Source organism: Lepisma saccharinum, chromosome 1, assembly GCF_977018435.1.
Source record: "Lepisma saccharinum chromosome 1, izLepSacc3.1, whole genome shotgun sequence".
NCBI classification, from domain to species: Eukaryota; Metazoa; Arthropoda; class Insecta; order Zygentoma; family Lepismatidae; genus Lepisma; species Lepisma saccharinum.
This window is the reverse complement of record NC_139229.1, coordinates 74079210-74102288: the sequence shown is the minus strand read 5'-3', so window position 1 is coordinate 74102288 and position 23079 is coordinate 74079210. Positions and strand designations below refer to the sequence as shown.

Here is a 23079-nt window from a genome sequence, read left to right as displayed (position 1 = left end):
GCTCTACTCCACAGCTCTAAACACTCACTCGAGTCAAAAAACAAATCCAGACCACGGGTCCGATCGCGACTCGCAGCTAGGTCGCGCGTAGCTCACACTCCGGTGGCGATTCTAGGCAAACTGTTTTCTCGCTATTCCGAATCATCCCTTTTATTCAAGATTTGAACGTGGTGACGTTCCAGCCTCTGTGTTTAGGTGCCTATTTATTGTTTTCGGTGCTTTGACCGTTGTCCTCCTATCCTGGTCAACGCTCAGGCCGTCCTTTGACCTCTGCTATCAGCCCCTCGTGCAGAGATTAGGCTAAATCCTCCGCTATTGTGTTGGACACGTTCACCAAGGGCTATCTCAACAGGGTACCGTCTTCCATTGTATCCAGCGAGGGATCTTTAATAATTTATAACTCCTATAGTTCTGTTCTGATTAGGCTGAAATTCTGGAATCTGTACTTTCATGATTTGGTCTTCCGCTGGTTAAAATCTCATCCAATTCCGTCCATTGGTTTAGAAGTTCCTCTTTTCCTGCTATCCTCCATATGAAAGCATGTAAATCCGGATTCGGGCGAAAAACGGTGGTTGAGCAAGCTAGCGTTGGCTAAGGCAGTCACTACAGCCGGGAAGAAATAACCTGGCAGTAACGTCACTCCCTGCTAAGTCAGCGTTGCCAACTACTATGAAAGGAACCATAGCACGAGTAAGGGCCAGTTTTTCAATGTCCTGTTAATCTTTCTGTTAACAAACTGCCAGTTGGAGATAACAGCCAGTCTTAACCAGCACCGGGTTTTTCAATGTGAAAGTAACTGCCAGTTAACTAAACCATGGTTCGTTCTCCGAAACAGTGTGTTGGCAATTCTGAAGCACGGAAATTACAGGAAATCGATTTGCGCGCCATCTGTTAGTATAGTTCCAAACCGCGTCGACTGGCACACAGACTGGCGTTTAAATATAGAACTACAAGCGCGCCGCGCTCTAAAGCACGTTATTGCATTGGGAAACGATATGAACAATGGCTGCGTATCCATCTTGTATGCTTACGAAATAAATTAACGAAAGACAGCACTACAAATTTGGTTTTCTTCTAATAAAGGTCAATTCCACGTGGGGAAAATGATGTTATGAGGCGCAAGCGCAGACACTTCCTTGTAGAAGAAGCTTGAAGATCTCGAAAGTCGAGACATTAATAATACCTGCTTGTTGATATAAACACTATTATTATTAATAATATGTAAATATTGTACATTTGACTGCATGCTTTGTACCTCTCTATGCATGTTGTTGAGCGAAAAAACATCATGTTAATAGTAAGCATGCTTTCTAAACTTCTAAAAATATGAAGGTACGAGTAAAAATAATTTTAAAATTTACTGTAATATTTCTCCGAGAAGATCATTCAACAATAAAGCGTAAATTGAAGGCAACATACGTAATAAATAATTGACAAGAAAAAAAATATCCGTGACCAGGACTTGAACTCGCATTACAAAAGACAACACGCTCCGAGAGGTGGTGCTGCTAACCACTGCACCAAATTACTGTTTGGAGATTTTCCCGCCTGGTAGACCGGATATCATGGACACAAATTCTCTAACACAACCTTGCCAAGCGAATTCTAGCTACTACGCTGCTTAATTTCCATATTTGCATGGACGTTGGTAAGCTCTGCCAAACAAAACGAGTATTTTTCTGTACGAATTTAAAAGTTTTATGAATCATATCTTGTTTAATCTGACGGTGAAGTTACGAGTGTGGAACTTCGATAGCTGCACGAGGCATCCATGTTGCTTCGTAACTTCCAGTTAGACTGGTAACTGCAAGAAGAAGCACCAGTAAAGATAATCGCCACCAGAGTTCCAGTTACGAGTTAACTGTACATTGAAAAACCGAAGTTTTCACTAACTTCCAGTTACGTGCTAACATGAACCTTAACTGAACATTGAAAAACCGGCCCTAAGAGTACGAGCAGCAAGGATCGCGGTGCAAACTACCAATCTTCAATTTAATGTTAGCACTGCTAGATGTTTATTTTATGTTTGTTTATTTTAATTATTTCATATAATTCGGCTTTCAGCAAACCTTCTGCATGCGGAATATTGTGAGATGATAGCCACGACTTCATTTCATCCTTCTGCTGTTTGATGTTGGGATTTTTTTCAGTAACTTGTTGTGGTATGGAGGATTGTCACACACAATAACAAGTTTGGGGGCAGATTGGAAAGAAGCTGTTCTTCGAACCACAACATAAAATGGTTAGCGTTCATCTCCGCATGATAGTCACCAGAAGTTGTTTTTGAAAGGAACACTAACTTCGCCCCTCCAAAAATCCACTTTCACCACCGGCATGCACAATAATAAACCTGGGACCCTTTCCTGTTGGCACTTTTAACCCCCCCCGAATCTTTGGAATCCAGCCAAACTTTGGGGACAGTGTGGTGTGTGTTCACGAAACTTTCATCCATATAAATGAAAGACCGGCGGTTTGCTCTGTGCGCAGTTCTTTAACTTCACGCAACGCAACGATGCTGTTTCGTTCAAGGAGTAGCTTCCTGCTGTTTACGCTGTGCTTTTTTAAATCTGAATCCTAATTTTCTTATGATCATACGCAACGACCAACGCGAAACCTTAAAATTAACATTTTCTTGCAGTTCCTTCATCAGTTTATGTATGGTGACAACAATGCCTTTCGTGTATTAAACAATGGATTGTTTGGCGCACGACTGCTTCATCAAAAGAATCCAGATTTGTGACACGTTGCTGGGCGTTCGGTCGGTTTTTGCCCGCCGTTGAAAAAGATTTCCCGCTCACAATCGCAACACTTTTGTGTTTCTTCTTCAAAATTCTCCACACAGATCTTTCACTGACACCTGTCGCCACGGGCGTTCTGTGAACAGCTGTGGTTTTGTTTTCATCGCAATCAAAGTACTTAGACACATTGAAAACTATTTCTCTTGTATCGCTGTGCAAGGGCTTACCTTTCTTTACTCCACTGCTCATTCTACAACAATGACAAAACCAACCAAAAAACCCTCCCTAACAAAGAAACAAAATAGCCTGCAATCCCTCGCTCGTAGCTGCGGTTTGTTAGACTAATTAGCAGTGTGGGGGTTTGCACGCCTGCATCACCCCTCTCGGAATGATTTCGATTGGTTTGCACGCCACCTTGTCGTCCGCTCTAGCGAATGAGCCTTCGCTTCTGGAAGGAGAGGTGAAGGTGGGAGATGACGTCACTGCCAAGCTATTTCTTCTGCGCTGTAGACACCTTTATTCGCGACGGATTTTAATATTACTAATTGTAATTAATTCTCAATAACGGGCAATTAGATCAATTACCTGTCACTCAATATTTCACCGTTATATGCTAATGTACTACAGGAACTGGCAGAAGACACATTCTCGGGTTCCTTATTTTTTGACTGAACATGCTTTTCACTATGTTCAGTGTCAGTAATATCCACCTGTGATGACGACGACAAACGTATGACGAATTTATCCATAGCGACTAGCAAACCTACTGTTCGAATTCGAAAGTATGTAAAGAAGCAATACTCAATATTGTGTTTCAGCTTTCCACACGCGTCCCGTGCCACGTTTGAAAATTGCGAAAATTTTTGCCCGGCGAAAAGAGCTTTTGCTCCACGCATCCGGTCAGTAAACCCACTTCTTTGTACTAACTATTGACCCCTTTTATTTCTGAAAATGAGAACTTCCTAGTCTACAATCTAAGCTCCCGCGTCCTTCCAAGCCATTGTCTCTGGAGAATAAACAAAACGATAACAATCCAGATTACATGAAAAACTTCACTCCGCCCTTATCTGATTGAAATAAACAAAATAAGAAAAAATGAACTATTGAGGTAGTCGGCCACAATCGGCTTCCTCGTGTTTCGGTTTATTCTTTATTAGTGCTCAATATCGGCAAGTAGTTATTTTAAAACAATTGTTGACGAATGGAGTGGGCGTATTGTAGTATGTCACTTGTAAGGAAACATCAAAGCACGTCGAATAGACGGGGTTCTATTCGCAATACAATATACTTCCATTGTTATTGTGGGGATTGCATTTGACTTGGCCAGAGACCAATTATTTTTTGATAATGGCAAGTGAGAAATATTTATTTTATTTTGTTTTTATCAAACTAAAAATCTTGTAGGTGCTCGAGCCCCGGAGCACCGGAGCCCCGGAGCACCCACGTAGTCGGCGAGCATGGGCTGAACCTCGCCCACTCAAATAAAGTATTTGAATTAGAATTTTTGCAAATAAGCCAAAAGTGGCGCAAAAGCGAAGTAAAATAAACTAAATGAAATTTTCAACATGTTTTTGTGCTAAAATGAGAAGTATTCTTCAGCATAGGCGCCGACTCCATGGGGCTTGGGGGAGCTCGAGCACCCCCAATGTTAACGATGTGGGGGCACAGCCCCCTAAATAATTTTGCTTAAGAGGATCTAATGTAATATTTTGCTTCTCTTGTAAAGTTTACTCTGAATTGTGCCACATGAACTTAACTTTAAATACACATTTGAAATGTTCTAGACCATCAAATTTGGGGGACTGAGACCGCTAAACCATCAACTTTAGGGGGGCTATGACCAGAGATAGCAAAACACATTACTTATTACTATACTAAGTATCTAACCATGAGTATTGTTAAAATTTTTATTAAAAACAGTTTCAAAAGACGATGTGCATGAACTAGTGTAGTGGATGGGACGTTTGGACTACAAATGGCTCTAACATGACATTCAGAACGAGACCATTGACATATCAGGGAGATCTGTTTTCCGCTCCGTGGTAGCAGATATTAAAAGTCGGGAATATTTTGCTATTATGGTTGACGAAACTTGTGACATATCCATCCATGGACAATTAATATTCTGCATTCTAACTGTGAATATTTTTTTTTTTATATTTTTGAGGAATTCATGGGCTTTTATGAGATTCCGAACACTGAGGCCAAAACTTAAAAAAGGGAGAGAGTGAGTCATTCATTAATTTATTTAAGTGATCAGAGGCCCCCCCCCCAATAATTTTGACAAGTCGGCGCCCAGGCACTTATCCAGAGGGGGGCTCAGGGGGCTCGAGTCCCCTCCGAAATTTTTCGGTTTACATTAGATAAAATTAGGTTTCTGGATTGTGAGGTTAAATAAAATATTGTGATTATAATTTAAGAAGAGATATAATTATCGAGGAAAGGCGGAGAATGTTCTAGAACCCTGAAGGATAACCCTGTTATTGATAATATTGTATGCAAACTTTTCTTGCTCTCTCGGTGTTGTCGCAACGAACATGAGCATTATTTAATGGGGTGTCAATACTTTCTTAGGATCCCGAGATATTTACTCTTTTCCAGCTTCGCTTTGGCACGTTTGGGGTCGAAAACGTTTGGATACCATATCGCTAAATGCAGACCAGGGACGGCGACAGGGGTGGGCACGGGTGGGCAAGCGCCCACCCAAAAATTCCTGTGCCCACCCGATTGCCCACCCAATCAAATTCAATAAGTACATATACTTGGAGATAGCTATATGAATGATTCCATAAATAAGTGTGTTCTGGTGTTCATAACATGTATGAAATGTTCATATATTATCATCCCATAAAAGCCAATTTTGTCATTAGAAAGTGAAAGTAATTACTAGAGCTATTGAAATAAAAACTGTGATTAAAAGCAGTTAGTATGCTTAGGAGGCTCAAAATTATGCAGGGTATGATCAAGATTAGATCAGAATTTAGGTTGAACTTGAGGACTGCAGCTCCGGGCCTCCACACACGTATATAAATCCCGGCCTGGGTATGGTTAAAATAATCTTCAAATAAACAAATAAAAACATCATCTTAGCGTTACTTCCTCCGGCAACACAATACATTATTTCGACTTTTTAATTATTATTATTAGAATAATTTAATCAAGAAGACTTAGATGGGCAGGCCATGTTACACGAATGGCAGAGGAAAGAATAGTTTACAGGATTCTTGTTGGGAAACCTGATGGTAAGAGACCTGTAGGAAGGCCAAGACGAGAATGGAAGGATATCGTTGAGATGGACCTAAAAGAAATCGGCAAGGATGGGAAAGATTGGATTGATCTTGCCCCGGACAGGGACAGATGGGAGGCTTGTGTTGCTGCAGCCATAAACCTTCGGGTTTAAGTATGCTAGAGAGTATAATATAATTTTAATTAGCTCTGCATTGAAATTCCAGAAGTGTTCCCTTTTTTATTTCATAACAATTTTTATATACCTGTTATCTTGAAATATCAATATGGTATGCGAAATATCAACTTTATATTCATTCTACTAATAAGAAGCAATCACAATAATCACTACAATACTGAAGTGAATAAATTTTAGTAAACCAGTTATGTATGGAAAAAGCTACAGAATTATTCAATTACTAATGAGTGGCTTATCCTATTTAGAAATTCTCGTCCTACACATAAATTTTGCCACATGAATCAGCCGAAAATGTCAACAGAATCTGTAGATGCAGTTGAAGTAAAGAAAAAAAGTTGTCACCAAGTATCCAGAAGACGATTTTGTTAGTTTGTTATTAAGCCCAGTTTTATGCTCAAATAGGCTAATCGGGACTAAACCTAGAGTTTAACGTGTAGTCCGAACCATTGTGCATTGTGCTCCCACCAGAGGAGGGGGGAGTAGAACACGGGACCTCTTTATTATAATGCGACAGCGTTATGCCATTGGGGAAAAATATACAGAAAGAACTCGCACCAAACGTGGCATTTTATCACAACAGAAGATGCGTCCATTTTAAGAGGGTGATTGCCTGAGACAAATATTTGAGACTTTTGGAAAACAACGTCATTGTTCACGGAATTAGCTGCCTTGATCCACTAATGAAACTCTGTGCAATTGAAACTACCACCTCAACTTTCTGAGAGGTATGAACTACTGAAACTCCATTTTTGGAAGAGTAAGTTGTGGTTGATTTGCTTTATTTAGTCTTTTCTGTTAATTTTGATAATGACGACGATAAGGTTCGATGGCGATTAGATGAAAGTAACGAAGGGGCGAAAACAAACACATGCTGACACTCAAAATACAAACCCTCATAAATTATTTCTTTGACAGTGGTTCCAAGCGCCAGGGACTCGTTGCCCTGAATGAATAAAGTTTCCAGGGTATGCTGCACAGGGTAGAGGTTGACATTCTAGTGTGTTCGAAATGGTCACACCATACAACCCAAGTCATTTATGAAACATATCTATATGAATTATTATTGGCACGGTGATCAACTTCGATGAATTCTTTGTGTCCTAAATCATTTTGTTACTTCAAAAAATATGTTCATGTAACCATACGTGTATTGCTTCTCCCGCATAAGTAACATGACAGTTCCGAAAACAAATAGCAACTTAACTAATAATCTCTTCAATTCTGAACAGATTTTTCAATCTTACCTGTTTATTACTTATGAGTTATGAGTGATATTTTGTCAATATAGCCTTTCATTAGGCTAGGAATACTTCCATGAACAAAGAATTTGTCTTCCGTGTGTGATTTAAATCATTCCTAATAAGACGATCCAAACATTCAGTGGCGGCGATTAGGAGGAGCGGGAAGTGGGGGATGCAGTTCCCCGCCACATTTTGCCACTTTTTGCCCCCGCACTATGGCCTCTTTATGCTAAGCCTTTTCTACCAAGAAAAAGTATATTGTCCTTGCCCCTCAAATGTTGGCACCCAATCGCCGCTACTACAAACATTCAGATAGATTTCTCAGTTGTACAAACCTTGTATGCTAAGAAAAGTGACCCCCAAGGAGTAAGAAAACTCTTTCAGTCAAAAACTTATACGATGAAAATACTATGCTCAGGAACATGCATTTAAATTACGATAAGCTTCACGATTGTCTACCATCGCACTTTCTATCATTGACGCCGAATACATAAAATCAAGTATGTGCCTTGTATTTGCAACACAAGCTAACCTAATTCACATTTATTTCACTGTATTAACATGCATGAAAGAATGTGATTAGAATGTATGGCTGGGGTATGGCTGCGCATGAAATAATTGTGTCCATCAGAGACAAAGCGAAAGGAAATGGAACAAGATGTGACAATAGATTAGAAAAGATAAAGAGGAAAAAGAGAAATGGAAAGGGAAAAGAAGTAGGAGGAGAATCGGGAGTGTAAGAGAGAGGGGGATACATACGTCTTACATACACATATACACTAGAGCATTCCCTGACATTCGCTACGAGACTCAGTGGCAAGCGGCCCGGCGTCAGCGCTTGACTTTCCCGGTGAACGGGTCTGCGACAGTCGCACGCTACAGTCTGTTTTTTTCGCTCTTCCTGCCTTCGCTCTCTTTCCCTTTCTGTTGACGTTGCAGACTGACGCCAGTATAATCCTCCCTCGAAAGTTGTGTTGTGTCGTGTCCGTGTGTTGAAGATTGTGGCTTAATATGGCACCACAAAAGTTTACATTACAACAGAGGATTTATCTTGTCGAGTGTTACTTCGGAAAGAGGAATTGTGGAGAAGTGCGACGACGTTTTGCAACGAAATTTCCTGGTGTTCCCGTTCCACATAGGACCACTATATTAAACCTTGAAAAAAAAAAGTTTAGAGTAACAGGGTCAGTTCTGAATGAAAGTGGAAAGAAAAATGAGGAAATCTAAAAATAAAGTATACAAAGACAATCCGCACACCATCCGAGTTAAAAGAGAGTATAATACATGAAATCGGGAGAATTACAGTAGACGAACTTTCACGTGTAAATGCCAATTTCCTTCGGAGATGTCAGGAATGTGTTGCAGCAGAGGGACATCATTTTCAACACCTTCTGTAGTCAAGGTTAGTACACAATATGAAGACTGTAATTTTAATAGCCGACTCTAGCGACTGTCGCGGACCCCGTTCACCGGGAAAGACAAACGCTGATGCAGGGCCGCTTGCCGCCGAGTCTCGCAGCGAATGTCAGGGAATGCTTTGTATATATGGTCTTACATTTATATTGCCCACCTTAATTTATCAATAAGGAGTTTCTGCCCACCCGATCGAAAATTTCTGGCGCCGCCCCTGATGCAGACTCAAAAATGTAATGTTCGAACTCTCTTTCCACTACAGAAATACCTTGACAATTTAAGATTTAACACACTATTAAGAGCTTTCTATCTCCCTCTTTAAATGTAACACTCAATCCTACCACCAAAATTTCCATGCCAATTTTAGATTTACTTTGATATTGAAGAGTGGATATTGCCTCCTCCAAAAAAATAATTCTCAGTCTCCACACCAGAATTTCCGCAAAAGTCTAAGACAATAATAATACACAAGAACTGGATCCCCCACTTGAATTTAATGCTCAATTCCCCTCTAACTAACTACCCGCCATAATCTAAGACCTAGAGTTGGATACTGTCCCCCAAAGTTTATTTCAGAATCTCCCCCAGAACCCACGTGTCAATTAAGGCCTAATATGTAAGAGTTGGATATTTCTCCACCCCCACCATCTCTTCGATAATACCCACCGAGGGAGGTTTCACACCGAAGCTACAAGCTATGCGTGTCGCTTGAGGATTTCATAAATCGAACACAGGCTTGTGCAGCCTGTCGTGCCGCTACGGTGTTTATGTTGTTTGGGTAATTGCAAACAACGTGTGTGTGCCTTCGGTCTAAATTCTTCCTAAATCTTGAAGATCCAAGTCACATGGATGGAAAATTAGGATTTTTGTTAAGGTTACGTTTCGAAGGAAGGCGATAACACCATAAAGGATCATATGAAAACCTGGGAGAACACATTCAAATGGATTGTCCATTGCATAACAGCTTCGTGAAACGAACACACATACACATACTGAGATCGTTTCGGCACAAACCCAACGTCCGTATATTGCAACAAAGGAGTCGAGTGATAAATGTCCCGATATCTCGTTCTGAAAAAAAAAAAAATAATAAAAAAAAAAAATAAAAACAGCAGCTCCAACAGTGGCAGATTTAGGAGACAGTTGCTCTCCATTTTTGGCCCCCTCAGTATGGCTTTTTAATGCTAACATTTGTCTACGAAGAAAAAGTAAACTTTTCTTGCCCCCCCCCCACTGTTTTAGAACTGAATCGCCACTATCGACCTTGCGAAGTTATCTATACCCCTGCAAAAATTATGTTTAGCCCCCCCCCCCCCCCGAAAATAATTTCTGAATACGTGCCTGTCGGCGCCCCTGTTCTTCAGTTACATTGACATTTTATTGCCTACTAAAAGTTGATTGCTAAAACATGCATACATATTTCACGTTTTCTTTATTTTCAAACTGCGCCCCCTCAGCTCAGCACCCCTACATGATTAATCCTGGCGCCGCAGCTTCATCTAACAGTACAATAGAGTCACAAGGGAATATTTTTCACTTCAAAACTTTTCTTTTACATTTGTTTTTTCCTGTCTAATGTGGCTGGAGCCATCCGTGCCATTTACCTGCAGCAAACAGCGTGTTGGCAGTCACGCAAGTTGCAGCAGGCAATACATACGAAATTAGGAGACAGGACACCACCCTTTCGAACACGATCTCACCTCAATTGCAGGTAAGGTATTTCGTTATCTGCACAACACAAAAGGTAAAGAGATCTTATTCCCAGTTTCTTAAAATCGCCAATAACAAATGTTTACGCCTCTATATGAAGTTTAATTATTAAATTACTCATGAATTATTATGTAAAAATTCAAATTTGAAATAGAAGAACAGGACAGTGTTGTTACGTATTAGTAACAATTGTAGTTTATAAAAATAGATTAACAATGAGAACATATTTTCATCTATTGTACAATTAGTAACACCCTTTTGTGTTGAAGTGGAAAAGCTCGTTCGGTAACTGCAAACCCGCAGTGGAAGTAAATGAAGTATTTGCAATAGAAGAGGCTAAAGGTGGTGTTCTATAATTTCGGAAGGTGATCATAACGGCAGACGTTATGGAGAATTGTTGACCGTATTTACCTTTAGAGTATAAATTTTCCGGCACTGGTGCTGTATCTAAGCCCTGCGGGCTTGTCAAAAATTGTTCCCTTCAGAGCGTTAAAATTCAGCTTGCATTCTTCAATTGGAAAAATGATGGATAAACCAGGTAAATAAGGAAATTAAGCGTATATTCAACATATATTTCCACTCAAGTGGACATTTTTACTTTTGCTAGTTCACATGAGGAAGTTTGTAAATTGAAGTATTGGTTCCTTTATTATGCTTGAATTTGCCTATGTTGTTTATAAATTATAATTGTGCTTTTACATTTTTTAAAAAAAAATTCAAGCTGTCCAGTTTGAAAACATCTGAAAATATTGGGTCGGTTACCCTATTCTACACCCTCGAATTTTGAAATATTTTTTTTTTCATTATGAACATTATTTGATCCTATTTGTGAATAAAAACAAATTGGAGCGCGGAAAGAAGTATTTACGACTGTACAGCCGTTTAAAGTCGAAATTTTGTCGCATGAAATGGTTCACAATTATTTCCAATTTCTAGATCGTGATACTAACACGACACCAAATTTTGGAACGAGTTTACAATACCGGACCACTCTCCAATTGCTATGAAATTTCGTCTACTCACTAATTGAGACCTCCTAATCACGAATCTGCATGTAATAATTGGCGGTCGAGTATGGAAATCGAGAAAAAAACGAAATAAACTATGTTTTCTTAACGTAACGTAACCCTACCATAAGAACACTAGCTCCACGGAACACGCCATTTCCCCCGAATGGGTGTCCCTTATCGCACAACACTTTAGCAACATTGTGTTCTGACGTCACGGAAGAGAGCTTTTTCAAGTTAGGTAAGGCAAGGTATATTTCTCTTAGCCAAAATATTAATTTTTCTTTGTATTTATGCTAATGATACCTAACCTAACAGGCCTAACCTAACCTCGTAGGCATTCCTCGTCTGACTTCAATATTCAAGGTTGCAAGATTGTTGTGCGTAAAGGAAGACCATTAAGATGGTACCGAATTGCTGTGTATGGACAATCACCGTGGTAAATCGCAAGGTTATTTTACGAGTTCTATACGTAAATGTACAATTTTAACAAGTGACCGCCAAATATGAACTACAGATACGTCATCAGGACACCAAAATTAGTAAGTAGGCGAAATTTTATAGAAATTGGAGAGTGGTCCGGTATTGTAAACTCATGCCCAAATTTTAACTATTGATCTCAACCTAACTGAACTAACCTATCCACGTGCCAATGGTTCGTGGGGCTAGCGCCAATGGTTTGTGGGGCTAGCGCCAATGGTTCGTGGGGCTAGCGCCAATGGTTCGTGGGGCTAGCGCCAATGGTTTGTGGGGCTAGCGCCAATGGTTCGTGGGGCTAGCGCCAATGGTTCGTTATGCTAGCGCCAATGGTTCGTGAGGCCAGCGCCAATGGTTCGTGGGGCCAGCGTCAATGGTTCGTGGGGCCAGCGTCAATGGTTCGTGGGGCTAGCGCCAATGGTTCGTGGGGCTAGCGCCAATGGTTCGTGGGGCTAGCGCCAATGGTTCGTGGGCCTAGCGCCAATGGTTCATGGGCCTAGCGCCAATGGTTCGTGGGGCAGCAGACCATCTCCCTGTAAGTCAAGTACAATGTCCCGTATGTCTCGTCGAACAAAGTCCTCTGTCCTTCATCCGTTGAACGTGTGTCAATCTCATATTTAGTCCTTTTGTATTAATTCAATGTCACACAAATCAATTCCAATGTCTAAAGTCGCACAAAACAATTGCAATGTCTCAAATATCCAATCCGCGAATAAATTACATAAATAATATATTGAAATCGCAAATTATCCCATTGCACAAGTCCTTCATAACAAGAAAAAAATGCAAATTATCCCATTGCACAAGTCAAAGATAAGAAGAAAAAGAAAATGTTCAGACGTGCGCCTGTGACATGAATCTAAGATGCGCCATGATCAAATCCCTGCAAAACCGTTTCGACGTTACATAAGGAATCTAAATATTGAAAAGCGTAAGTTTCCTAGCACGTAGATCTAAAAAATTACTTTCCGCGCTATTTAGAAACATCGTTTCTTATGAAGAACTAATTTTCGTAACAAGAATATTTGAATGTGCGAAAAATCGAGGGTGTAGAAAAGGGTACCCGAGCCAAAATATTTTGGTAAAAGTTCGGTATATCGGAGACACATTTCTTCAATTTAACAGAAGAAAGTACGGTAAATTTCTCGTATCAGAAAAACTGCTGAAATTTGCTAGTTTATTTAATTTGAATATTCGTACTTACGTATTCTGCATTGAGAAATATTGCTGAATTGCTGAAGGTGGCATTTCGCTTATTTCACGGAAATAAGCTCTATTTGCGACATATCGAGTAAGTTTTCTTCGTTTCTTTTTGTCTTCGGTAACACGCAAAATGGCGGTCACAGTTTCACAGTTCACATGCACTGTTTCCACCCCACTGCACCCAAAAATACCTACTTAGCCCCACAAACCATTCCCGGTAAGGTTAGGTTAGGTAGGTCACACATAGGTTACAATAGTTAAAAATTGGTTTCGAAAAAAATATGCGTAGCCCCACATACCATTCCTGCATAGCCCCACGAACCATTTTAGGAAACGTACCTTCTTAAGTTACATAAACATGTGTTTGGGAACACTGACCGGGATTACATCATCACACACAGGCTACATCCACCTGGAAGTAAATGAATGCAAGAGCTTTTGTGCATTGGTCACACAGTTATATCGAAAAATACATGATTTACTGGCAAAATTCAATGAACAATGCGAGAAAACACTTCCCCGAACTTCCACAAGTATATAAAAAAACTACATTCGGTAAGTAATTTATCCTGTAAGTTTGAAGAAATTCGTTTGTCCGATACGAGAAATTTACCGAAACGACTTACGGAAATGAGTTTCTACAAGGTTTCCAACGTTCGTCGAGGTGTTTTCTTTCATCGTGGAATATATTTGACCGGGAAATCATGTATTTTTCAAGAGAAATATCTCGCCAACGCACAATTGTGATTGCTTTCATTTGCTTCGCCTACGTGAACTGCATGCTGCGTACGTTCGATGACGTAATCCCCTGTCAGTGTTTCCAACCCCTCTACCCCTCTTTTTTTTCACTATGCTTGCCTAACCTAACCTTATCGGAAATGGTTCGTGGGGCTATCAGTCAGGTACCCGTGCATAATGTACAATTTGCACACGTGACAAACACCATAGTTGGTATTTTTCGGTGAAGAAGGTTGGAAACACTGCATTCCCACAACTTGAGTCAAAATGTGCCCGCCGTATTGTGTGTCACGGAAGCTAAGAAAGAAATAAAAAAAATCACTGTAAATGTGAAAAATTGTTTGTTTTCGTGTAAAAAGCATAATGGCACCTTTAACTTGTTTCGCAATACACAATAGGTAAGTACGAACCATGCGAATCACAAATTATCAGATTTTAATGTGTCTCCAATATACCGAACTTTTACCAAGATTTTCAAGGAGTAGATTGTTACTTATATTTCGAAATAACATACTCTCACAATCATACCTGAATATACTCATCCATTGAGCATGTAATTGATGAAAAATAATACAACTGATGATGTTTACTTTAATGTTTTTAATTTTTCATGTTTTACAGATGCCAAAGTACGACATTGGTTTTTGGTAAATTCTCCAGTACCTGTTACATGCATCTTTGTCTGCTATGTGATCTTTGTATTTTATGGACCAAAATACATGAAGAATCGACCGCCATTCAATATGAAGCCAGTGCTTTTGATCTACAATCTCTTTCAGATTTGTCTATCCTTTTATATATTTAAAGAGGTAAATATATTTCTGGAAACACACAGAATATGTTACATTTATAAATTACATGCACATATACCTCACTTAAAGTATTCTGTATATCGGAAATAAGTTTCTGCAAGCTTTCAAACGTTCGTCGAAGTATTTTCTTTCATCGTGGAATATATTTGACCCGGAAATCATGTATTTTTCAAGAGAAATATCTCACTGATGCACAATTGCCATTGCTTTCGCTACGTGAACTGCATGCTGCGTAGGTTTGATGACGTAAACCCCTGTCACTGTTTCCAACCTTTTTTTTTTCACTGTTTGCCTAACCTAACGTTATCGGAAATGGTTCGTGGGGCTATCCGTCAGCTACCCGTGTTTTTCGGTGAAGAAGGTTGGAAACACTGTATACCTACAACATGAGCCAAGATGTGGCCGCCATAATGTGTGTTACAGAAGCGAAGAAAGGAATCAAAAAAATCACTTTGTATGTGAAAAATTGTTTGTTTTCGTGTAAAAAGCATAATGGCACCTTGAAAACTAAAATAATTTATATTTCGACATATCGAGTAATTATTCTTTGTTGCTTTTTCACTTGTGTAACACGCAATATGGCAGCCATAGGTTGACTAGCGTTGTCGATCATCAGTGGGTATGCAGTGTTTCCTACCTTCTTCACCGAAAAATACCTAGTACGATGAACATTTCATTAAAATACCTAGTACGACGAATTACACACGGATAGCCCCTAAAACCATTCAATAGCCCCACGAACCATGCACGGCAAGGTTAGGTTAGCTTAGGTAAGGCAAACAGTTAAAATTGTTAATCAACATCAGAAAAATTCAATATAATTCATGTCAGTATAACATATATTCTGGTTTTTCGCAAGTTCATACTGAAAAATGATGCACATTAACATGTACATTCTGGAACGTTTACACAGTTACAAAACCGCGTGGTTGGAAACACTGACCGGGGGTTACGTCATCAAACGCACAGAACATCTGATTCATGTAATGGAGGAAAGAGCTTTTGTGCATCGGAGAGACATTAATGTCGTAAAATACACTATGTGGAAGAATGTCATTGGACACCACATGTCAGCAGATACCATCAGTTTTCTTGCAATCAGTAGGAGGTCGGTCCGCCTTTGGCAGCGATAACAGCAGCCACTCGTCGTGGTAAACTGTCCACAAGGTCGTGTAGTACACCGAGTGAGATATTCCGCCATTCCTCCTGCAGTACAGTCACCAACCCTGGAAGTGGAGAAGGGCGAGGCGATCACGACCTCAATTGACGGTCCAGTTCGTCCCATAGATATTCGATAGGGTTGAGGTCAGAGTTCTGAGCAGGCCAATCCAGTCGGGTGACATTATTTTCTGCATACCACTCCATGGTAGCCCTGGAAACATGACAAGTCGCATAATCGTCCTGGAACACACATTCTTCATTTCCATAGAAATGCCACAACGTGGGGTGCATGGAGTTGTCGGGATTAAATCGGTAGAACGCAGACGTCATGTGACCATACACCGGTAATAGTGGACCCACGCCATGTCAGCTGAAACAACCCCAGAACATGATTCCACCACCACCATACTTCACTGTGCACTACAAACTTGGGTAACAGACGTTCTCCGGGTAATCGCCATACCCACATTCTCCCATCTGATTGAAACAGTGTGAAGCGTGATTCATCGCTCCATTGGACCTTCTGCCATTGCTCCACCGTCCAGTTTCTCCGCTCTTTACACCAGCATAGTCTCTGCCGTTTATTGTTTTTTTGTTGTCAGGGGTTTGTGGGCAGCGGCTCGACGATGATAACCGAGCGCATGGGCCTCCTTGCGAAGTGTCTTGGTCGAAACAGTCAAATTTGTCGCACTTTGAAACTCTTCTGCAGTCGAATGCATCGGATGGGTTCTGTTTTTCCAAATCTCCCTCTCAGCACTCTCCTGTCCTGGTCGTCCAATTTCGTGAGTCTTTCACTTCATAGTACAATGTCCCTTTTCCTTCCACTTCTTGATGACAAAGGTTACAGTTGATTTAGGGACCTGTCGGGCATCAGCTTTGCTACGTATACTCATGCCTCCTATGGAGCAGCGTACTATGATCCCTCTTTCAAACATGCTGAGCTCTTTCCTGTCCGTCATTTTATCAGCGAATGATCTGAGAAGCCTCCTGCTGCTGTATATATACACCCGTCTGTACTCTCTTTTCCATGAGGAGTTCGTTTCAGAGTTGAAACCGGGGTGTCCAATAACTTTCTTCCACATAGTGTACATGACCGAAGGGAGAAACCTTAGACGTTCTTTCTAAAGTCTACAGAAACTCAGTTCTGTAAGTACTTTCTCTTGTAAAATTGAAGAAATACGTTTCCTGGAGATTGAAATTTTACCAAAGTAAAATTTTACCAAAGGCTAAATATTTTTTTATGTGAACATTTACAGATATTTGCTATTGACCAATATCAAAAGAATATATTTCTGGTTAACGTGACATTCATAAGTCTTTGGGCGCTTTATAAATGTTTTTAAAATATCCAGATAACAACTTTCCATCCTTTTTGTTCCACAACCTGCATGCCTATCGAAGATTTAGTAAATATATCACAGTAATGAAAAACATGATAGGCTAGTGATGATATGTAACAAGAAGCACAAACAATCAAGTTTAACTTGAAAATGAATTTACAAATGTTCTATTGAAACATCTTGCACATTGTTTCCAGTTCTTATGCATTGCTAATTATATTATAATTATTTCAGGTGAAATAAATAAATTTCCCCCAATGTTGAAAATTTTAATTACAGAACTTTAGTTTTAAAATTACCTACTTCTAAAAAATTACTGCATTGAACAAAATAATATAATAATATCAAATTATCAAAACCAAATATTAAAGGCAGCAACTGATGTTGATGCAAAGCTGTTAACCCACTGTAGCCCCTTGAGAATCTTGTTAATTACTTTTTTTAATTGACAGATTTTGGTGTTTTACGTAATATAAAATTGTTTCCAGCATGCGCAAAGCACAAATAAAAAGATAGATTTGATCCAAAGTATGGCCAGCATAAGTAAAAACTCGCTGCTTTTTATTTGTAAAAACAGTTTGTATGGACACGAAATTAGCGAAATAACACGGAAATTGCTATCAAATCCAAGCCTAACACTCCTAACCGAACAATGTACAATTATAGCTGTTGTTATGGAATTTCGTGTTGGGTGCTATATTCACTTGTGAGAAGCCTTCAGGCTGTTCTGCTTTACACTAAGGTAATAGATGTACTTTACAATAACACATCTCCACGAGCTTAAGAAAAAAAAACAGAAAACATTCATAAACAACATAATCTGTAATACAAAAGTTGTGTAATAAATTGGAGTACTTCTGTATGTACCAGCAATAAAATAATTATTTTCTGTAGTGTATAACTATAAATAACTCCACTAAAAATAGGCTAACTTTATTTTGACTAAAAGTATGTATCTTTACAGCCAATGCATGTTAATTTTTGTTTTGTATCTCTGGAAATTATAATTAACTGCTAAATACTGGTTAAGTGTATCAGACAATATAACACTTCAGTGTTGGGTATTTTAAAGTTTCTCAGCATGTGGATTGCATTAAAACTGATTGAAGTTGGTAAAAAATATACTTTTAAATAATAGATTGTTTTCTGGGAAATGGTAAAACAACAAAACGAACTATGAATAGTGCATGAATGTCAAGAGGGGCTAATAACATTCGCGGATAATGTGATTTTTAAACTATCATATTACTGACACAGTAATAATCAGTTGTCACGCATTGCAATTCTTGAGAGGATAATTGTTTGATAAGAGTTAAAACATTGTGCAGGAAGAAAATACGTACCGCAAGACTTGTGCAGGTGGGTCATTCCAGCGTTCAAAATGTAAAGTTCTAGGCATGAGATTGGATGAAAATATTCATAAAGAACTGATTTCATAGAATTATGAATTACAGTGTGTTGTCCGGTAGCAAATGAAAAAATCTTGAGTATGATGATAGCTTAAATAAATGAACCGCATTAATGAAAATAGATTGTAGATGTGTGATGATTAGAGGCACATATTTTTGGTAAATAAAAAAGCAAAATTTCGGTACAAAAACGGAGTCAATTTCGGGTTCAAAAGCAGTAAATAAAATAAAATATCGGTGTTATTGCGGTGAAAAAATGGATGAAAAGTGGTATATAAAAAGACATATTGGTTTTAAAATTGTGAATATAATCCTAAATTTGATTTAAAAACCACTTATTCCACAGAATTAACATTTCACTTCTAATAGCACATTACGTAGTTATCAGAGTATTAAGTTTATTTCTGTATAAAGGAGTCCATTTTTGCTTCTCCAATATTAACAGCAGAATTAATCAATTTTCCGGGAATTGCATAACTCTCAGGATAATTCAGACCTCAGAAGGTCTCGCGTCGGTGAATAAACCCTGAATTTCGTGTTTAAGAGTTAATTTCGCTTTTTGCAGTTCATTTCGTATTATTTCGTGACAAAATATGGTCACAAAATGCATCTCACACCTTTCAAAAACATCAAAAATTAACACTACAATGTGATTTTTCAAATTTCGTTTTTTCGTTAAAAACGAAATATGCATGCCCCTAGTGATGCTTTATAAATGTAGCAAAATTTAACTCCATTTGTCTGTGAAGCACATTAGGTAGAGATGATGATAATTTTTGTTGATGAAATATGTAAATTATATGTATTCACAAACATTTAAACCTTAAAGAAATTAAAAAGGATGCTAATATCCAGATAAATTCATTTTGTTATTTACATAGAGTAGGACCACATTTCGTGGAATGCCCAGGGGTGACTCACCACACCAAACATTTTCTTGGTCAAGTGCCGTATTTTATTTTCTGATGTAAGTGTGGAATGTTTTCGTTGTTAGGTTTAAATCTCTTAGTATTAATACACTACATTTAGTTTTAACAAAGAAAGCATTTATCCTGACATCAGAAGACAAAATATGGTGCTTGACCAAGAAGGTGTTTGCGTTTGGTGCGATAAGTGAGACCTAACTGTCATAGTTTAATGGATGAATTTGCCCTTTCACCCCTTCTTTTTGAATGTCAATGACTAATGTTACTTTTTCCTCCCCTAGTTTGTAATTACTTCGTATCTTGCGGACTATAAGCTATCTTGTCAGCCATTGGATCGATCATTGAATCCTCTTGCCATAAGGGTAAGTAAAAATGCTAGAAATACTAAACTGTAAACTGGATAAAGCTATATTTATTTATGTCTTCAGTTACTTAATTTACCCATTAGGCAAATTTGAAACATTCCATCTCTTTCATTGCAATTTCACTTACAACTGGCTCAAAATTTTGACGGGAGAAAAATATAATTGTAGACTTGAGCTAAGAACACTTTGAACCGAACCTAATACCCAATATTGAAATTTTATAACAAATAATAGTTATTGAAAAATATTGAAAATATTACTGTGTTTTTTTGGACCACTTCAGCATGCATTGATAGATCTTTGGATGATAAGACAAAATTAAATTTCAGACAGTATTTTTCAATGAAATAGTGCATCTTATGGTCTAAAAAATATTGTATGTAAGTATTCCTCTGCATGAGTTTAGTTTTAAAATGTGAAAGTATTTCACTAAATATTGAAGTTCATGTAATTTAATCATAAAATTATTTTTTTTCACATAATACTTGTTCAAAATAAATTGGTGAACAAATTCCCAGTGTAAGGTGTCTACCAGTCAAGAAAAAAGTAAATAAATCAACAAGTAGGTCAAGAAGTCAATCAAAAGTAAAGGAATTGCACTTGTTGTGAAGAATTTTAGCTGTCACAATGACTGCCTGATTTAGCTTATTTTACTTCACTTTTCTGCCCCTTTGGCTAATCACAAAGAATTGCTGATTTCCAACTTAAGTAGAGGTCGTGTAAATAACGGTTAAGAAAAATGAAAAGAAGATGAAAAATAAAGTCCAGAATTTTGGATTTGTCATTTTGGTAGACCCCCTGCAGTGAAATTTTCTGATACCAATCTGTATAATGGCTCATCACTAATAATTACAGGCCTAGCCAATTTAATTGATTGTATGATAAATTTACAGTTTATTTTTGTGCTACCAATGTGAGTTTAGAATGTTTAGAATTTAATACTGTAAAAGGCAATAAATTTTTTCTCCCTAATCTTCATTAAAAGTTCTGCATAATTAATTGCTCATTGCCTATGCCTAAATGGAAGGTTTATTATTATTATTGCCCATTGAGTATAAGTATAGGACTGGAGATGATATGCACGGATTAATGATTTGAATTTTTTGTTATTGTGTCAGAACATGACAATGTACATATCCTGACAATCGTTGAAGTTTAATGCAAATCGGTATTAATTTTCTATAGAAAATGAAAATGCATGCATGCATTATGCAAAAAAGAAAATTTTAAGGTTTTTTAAGAGAATGCATTATTATTTGTTTTTAGTTTGTTTCTGTTTGTAATATGCTGATATTTGTACATATTTTGACAGGTATCGAATATTGTGATTTGTATGAGGAGGGTTGGTGCTTCTTTGCTAAATATGCCTTATTTCTGATTAGTACTTCAGCCGCTTCTCACGCTTAAAGATTGATTTCTGCATTCGTTAATAGAAAAAAAATGCTTTATTTTTCCTCATGCACACATCAACAAATCACAAGTAAGTAGTAGTTTTATTGTTTTTTTTGTTCGTTTAGTTTCTGTTTATCTGATAGTTTCAGTAGAGAATGCCAGCACAATGAACTGCAATCACTAATGTACATTTGTTACTATTTTTTTTATTGTATTAGTTGTAAAGACAGGAACTTACATGAAAACTACTGTATCCATGCTGTAATGTGTCTTTGTTTCCAGTTCTAAAGTTGTTTTCACGTTCAGAAGACACAACGCTGCTTATGGAGAAACCCACAGTGTTGCCAATACAGCGCTAGCTCATGTCGCCGGGAAATGATGACCTTCCTTCACAATGAAGGTGTTACGTATTTTGTATATATAATGATAATTATATGTAAATATTAATATTATACTGTGAACGTTACAGTTACCCTTTTTACTATGATCCATTGCGATCACTACACATGCGAGTGTAATGCACGAATATGACACTTCAGAAATCACTTAAAAAAGTAAAAATCACTGAGCGCTCACACAACTGAAAACACTTTTTCGAGAGAGAAAAAAAGTCTAAACAGACCAAAGCAGATCTCTCACTCAAGTAAGGGGAACCTGGCACATGGGTTAGATTCAAGTTGCAACCCAAACAAACAAATGAGTTATGGCCCACGTGAACTGATAAGGGGTGAATGACTCAAGCAAGGCATGTCATATTTCTATCTTGAAGCCCCATATTTTGTCACGTGTTGGAAAGCCTTTCAAAGGTTAATATGGTGTCTATGAATTTATGTGTACCTTGGAAACTGAAAGGTGATCTTCATTTCAGTATTAATGTCAACAGTAATGTAAACAAAAACAACGTGTGTATTTGCGACAGCACTAATGTTGCTCACAACAGCAGCATTGGAAATAATTGTCAATTATTAAATTTAAGTAATTTCAATTCTATTATAACAAACTGCATGAAGTTCATATTTTTACTGAATGGAAATAAAATAACAACTCGAAAACTTGGTGGTGATTAGCCGGAATGCTGCGGTGAGCCAGCTCAAGATGGCCAGACAACGTCTCCTTACTTCGCGTGTGGTTCGGGTTAAAAAGAAACTCCAAATGCATGGAAGTAATATTTCTGGGAACCTTTGAGTGGTTATAAAAAATAATTTCATTATTTTCTCCAGAACTTTGTCGCTGGAAGTTTTTACTTGGAATTACAGAACAAAAAATGGCCATCGATGACATTTTCTACTGCACGAATATAAGAAATCTCCACATACTTTATTTGAATATTTTTTAATGCAAATATGCTGTAAAGTATTGATAAATTCTGAGTACCACCGTCACCTATAACAATTAAAAAACAGTGTCAATTTTTTTAATAATGAATGCTTCAATTTTACGGCATGTTTCAACGTTAGGAATGAAAACAATGTAAAAATTGTATTTTCACAGAAAATTTTCGTTTTTAATTTATCTAAAATTATGTAAGCAAGTTACCAGTTTTTTGTGTTCACCATCGTATTCTCTACAAAATTTCCTGCAAAACTGCAGGTACTGATTTTACTTAAGCTAAATTTGTAAATCCAGAAATTTCACAACAGCGTGCTCGTATTTCCCATAAGAAAAGCATTGCCCATAAGAGCCCATTGTGTCTTCTGAACGTGAAAACGACTATAGTAGGAAA

At 38.1% G+C, this 23079-nt stretch overlaps 1 protein-coding gene across 2 annotated transcripts in view; it reads left to right on the top strand.

The window, feature by feature from the left end:
- Positions 1–10436: 10436 nt before the first annotated feature.
- Positions 10437–23079, top strand: part of LOC145979608 (very long chain fatty acid elongase 4-like) — a 28032-nt gene continuing 15389 nt past the window's right edge. The window contains exons 1-3 of one of the 2 annotated variants that reach the window (XM_083112607.1): positions 10437–10527; positions 14573–14760; positions 19881–19961. In XM_083112607.1, the coding sequence (XP_082968733.1) occupies positions 14671–14760; positions 19881–19961 (171 nt within the window). In that variant the 5' untranslated portion in view covers positions 10437–10527; positions 14573–14670. Of the gene's footprint in view, positions 10528–10785; positions 11065–14572; positions 14761–19880; positions 19962–23079 lie in introns of those variants that run through there. The other variant, XM_083112587.1, reaches the window with a different exon arrangement.